At 44.2% G+C, this 2,242-nt stretch overlaps 1 protein-coding gene across 1 annotated transcript; it reads left to right on the top strand.

Annotated features, from left to right (window-relative positions):
- Nucleotides 1-462: 462 nt before the first annotated feature.
- LOC131858985 (uncharacterized) lies at nucleotides 463-912 on the top strand. Its single transcript, XM_059212488.1, has one exon. The coding sequence runs from the start codon at nucleotides 463-465 to the stop codon at nucleotides 910-912; it is 450 nt and encodes a 149-aa protein (XP_059068471.1).
- Nucleotides 913-2,242: the final 1,330 nt, after the last annotated feature.

Genomic DNA, 2,242 nt, shown 5'->3' with positions numbered 1-2,242 from the left:
TGGCCTATGAAGGCCCTTCAAGATGCATTTTGTGTAAAGCTCAATCAAAGTCAATGGACCATCTCCTCTTGAATTGCCCCTTTGCTTCCAACTGTTGGAGATGGCTCTGTGCTAAATTGGAGCTGATCATAGCCTTGCCGAATGAAATCAAATCTCTATTCCAAAGTTGGCCCCTTCATACAAAGGAGAGCTCTCTAAGCCAAATTATGGAAGTGTCTCCATCATGTCTAATTTGGGAAATATGGAAAGAAAGGAACCACAAGCTATTTGAAGTTAAAGCTAGGAGACATGAATCAATTCTGAATTCAATTGAATTGGCAATAGTGGACTCAGTTAACAGCAGAATAGCCTTTTCTTTGGACTAGCCTAAAGTTTTTTCTTCATGGGATGAGAATATTAGTCTAAAGTGGCAAGGCATTATTATCCCCTCATCTTCTCGCCAAAAAACCAATGAAAGAAAAGATGCACTCTGGTCCCCCCCCAAAGCCAGATTGGGTAAAATTGAATTTTGATGGGGCTTCCAGAGGCAATCCTTGCCCTTCCGGAATAGGCTATGTCATCAGAGATCAAACAAGAGCAATTATCGAGAAAATGACAAAGCCAATCCCTCCAGACACCAATAACATAGCAGAGTTCACTGCTCTACTACTTGGCTTGAAGGACTACATCAACCATGGCCTCAAAAATGTTTCAGTGGAAGGAGACTCGAAGATAGCAATAAATGCTATAAGGAAAAAGAAAACCCCCAACTGGAGGCTCCAATCTTTATTGGAAAGAATCCTAGAAAATTTGAACAGTCTTGAACACTTTGAGGCAAAACATGTCTATAGAGAAGCAAATGAAGTGGCGGATGCCTTATCAAAAACAACAGCTCAAGGCACTTTCATTCACTGGTGGTCTCAGGGCATTTAGCCTACTGGTAAAGTAGATCGAGCAAGTTAACAAGATCTATTCATACAAGGTTTGGGGACGCCGTTTGCCAGCAGATTGGTGGTTGGTAGAATTTAAATTCAAACACTTATTACCCACCCTCTTTCTTGGTAGTTGATCCCAACGACTACTTCTTTTCTCCAAATTTAAGCATTTAGTTAAACTCGGGGCCCATGGTGGGCTTGGGTTAGCCTCGCTAACAAACCACTAAATCAAAACTTGCCTCTACAAAAATGGGATTCCCGAAACTCCAACTGGAGAGCGTCGTCACTCAGTCCTTTTGTATGAGCTATCTACAGGTTAATCTTTTCATTTGCACTTGAGTAGATTTGGCTCGATCTGGGCATTTACTCTCCACCACCTTCGCGTGAGCCTTTATTACCCCTCTAATCCTCATTATTACTTGTTGAGTCGTGCGCCCGATTTTCCTGCCGAAGTGTCCTCCTCTCGCTTCCTCCTTTCCTTCCTGCATCCTCTAGTTTTCCTCTTTGGTTTCCCTTCTCGCCTGTCTTTCCCCTCGGCCACCATGTCCTCCGAGCCTCCGTTTGGTTTTATCAGGAGCATTTACCCGAGGCCTACCTCTTTCTTCGACACAAACACTCCTATCTCACTCAGTGCTTCTACTCGCCAGGTCTCTTTCAGGAGGATAACAGATTTGAGACTTAAACATCTCCTTATCCATGCGGACCCTCCAGTTTTACTCACAGTCAAATTGATTCTGGGTAGCGCATATTTGAGTAGGGATGAATATCCACGAGACAACACCAGTATCTCCTCCAAATTTGTGGCTTCTTTGCTAGACCAAAAACTATCCAAGCAATCGATTTGGAATCTCACCAGGGAGCTCTTTCCAGTAGAAATTATTCAAGAATTTCAAGAGGTCTTGAATAAGGCCCTCCGTGACTCTAGTGCACCCCGACCAAGCAACCAGATTCTTTTTAATGCCCACATAGAGCTCATCAAATACTATCCATTCCTACTTGACCTAAAGGGTAAAGAACTGGATAGACACAGAGTCTTTGCCAGCGTAGGTCTGAGCCACCTCAAGTGGAGATTTTTAGGAGATGACCCAGAGGCTCAAGGAAAAGAGGAGGATCTCTTCCAGTTTGCAAGGTTGAACAGAATCCTGCCTATGAATGCTACAGAAGAAGAAACAAAACCAGAGCAGAGTTGCAGAGGCCGAAGGAGTGTAGGTCATGGCCAGGGTATCTCAGCAGGCAGAGGTCGTGGCCATCCAAGAATGCAGCTGCCGCAACCCGACCTCCCCACTTCAAGCTAGGCCCTTTTCTATTGATACTTCATTTTGCCTACT

This window comes from Cryptomeria japonica, chromosome 10, assembly GCF_030272615.1.
Source record: "Cryptomeria japonica chromosome 10, Sugi_1.0, whole genome shotgun sequence".
Taxonomy (NCBI): Eukaryota; Viridiplantae; Streptophyta; class Pinopsida; order Cupressales; family Cupressaceae; genus Cryptomeria; species Cryptomeria japonica.
The sequence above is the reverse complement of the archived record's forward strand: the minus strand, read 5'-3'. Positions and strand labels throughout refer to the sequence as shown.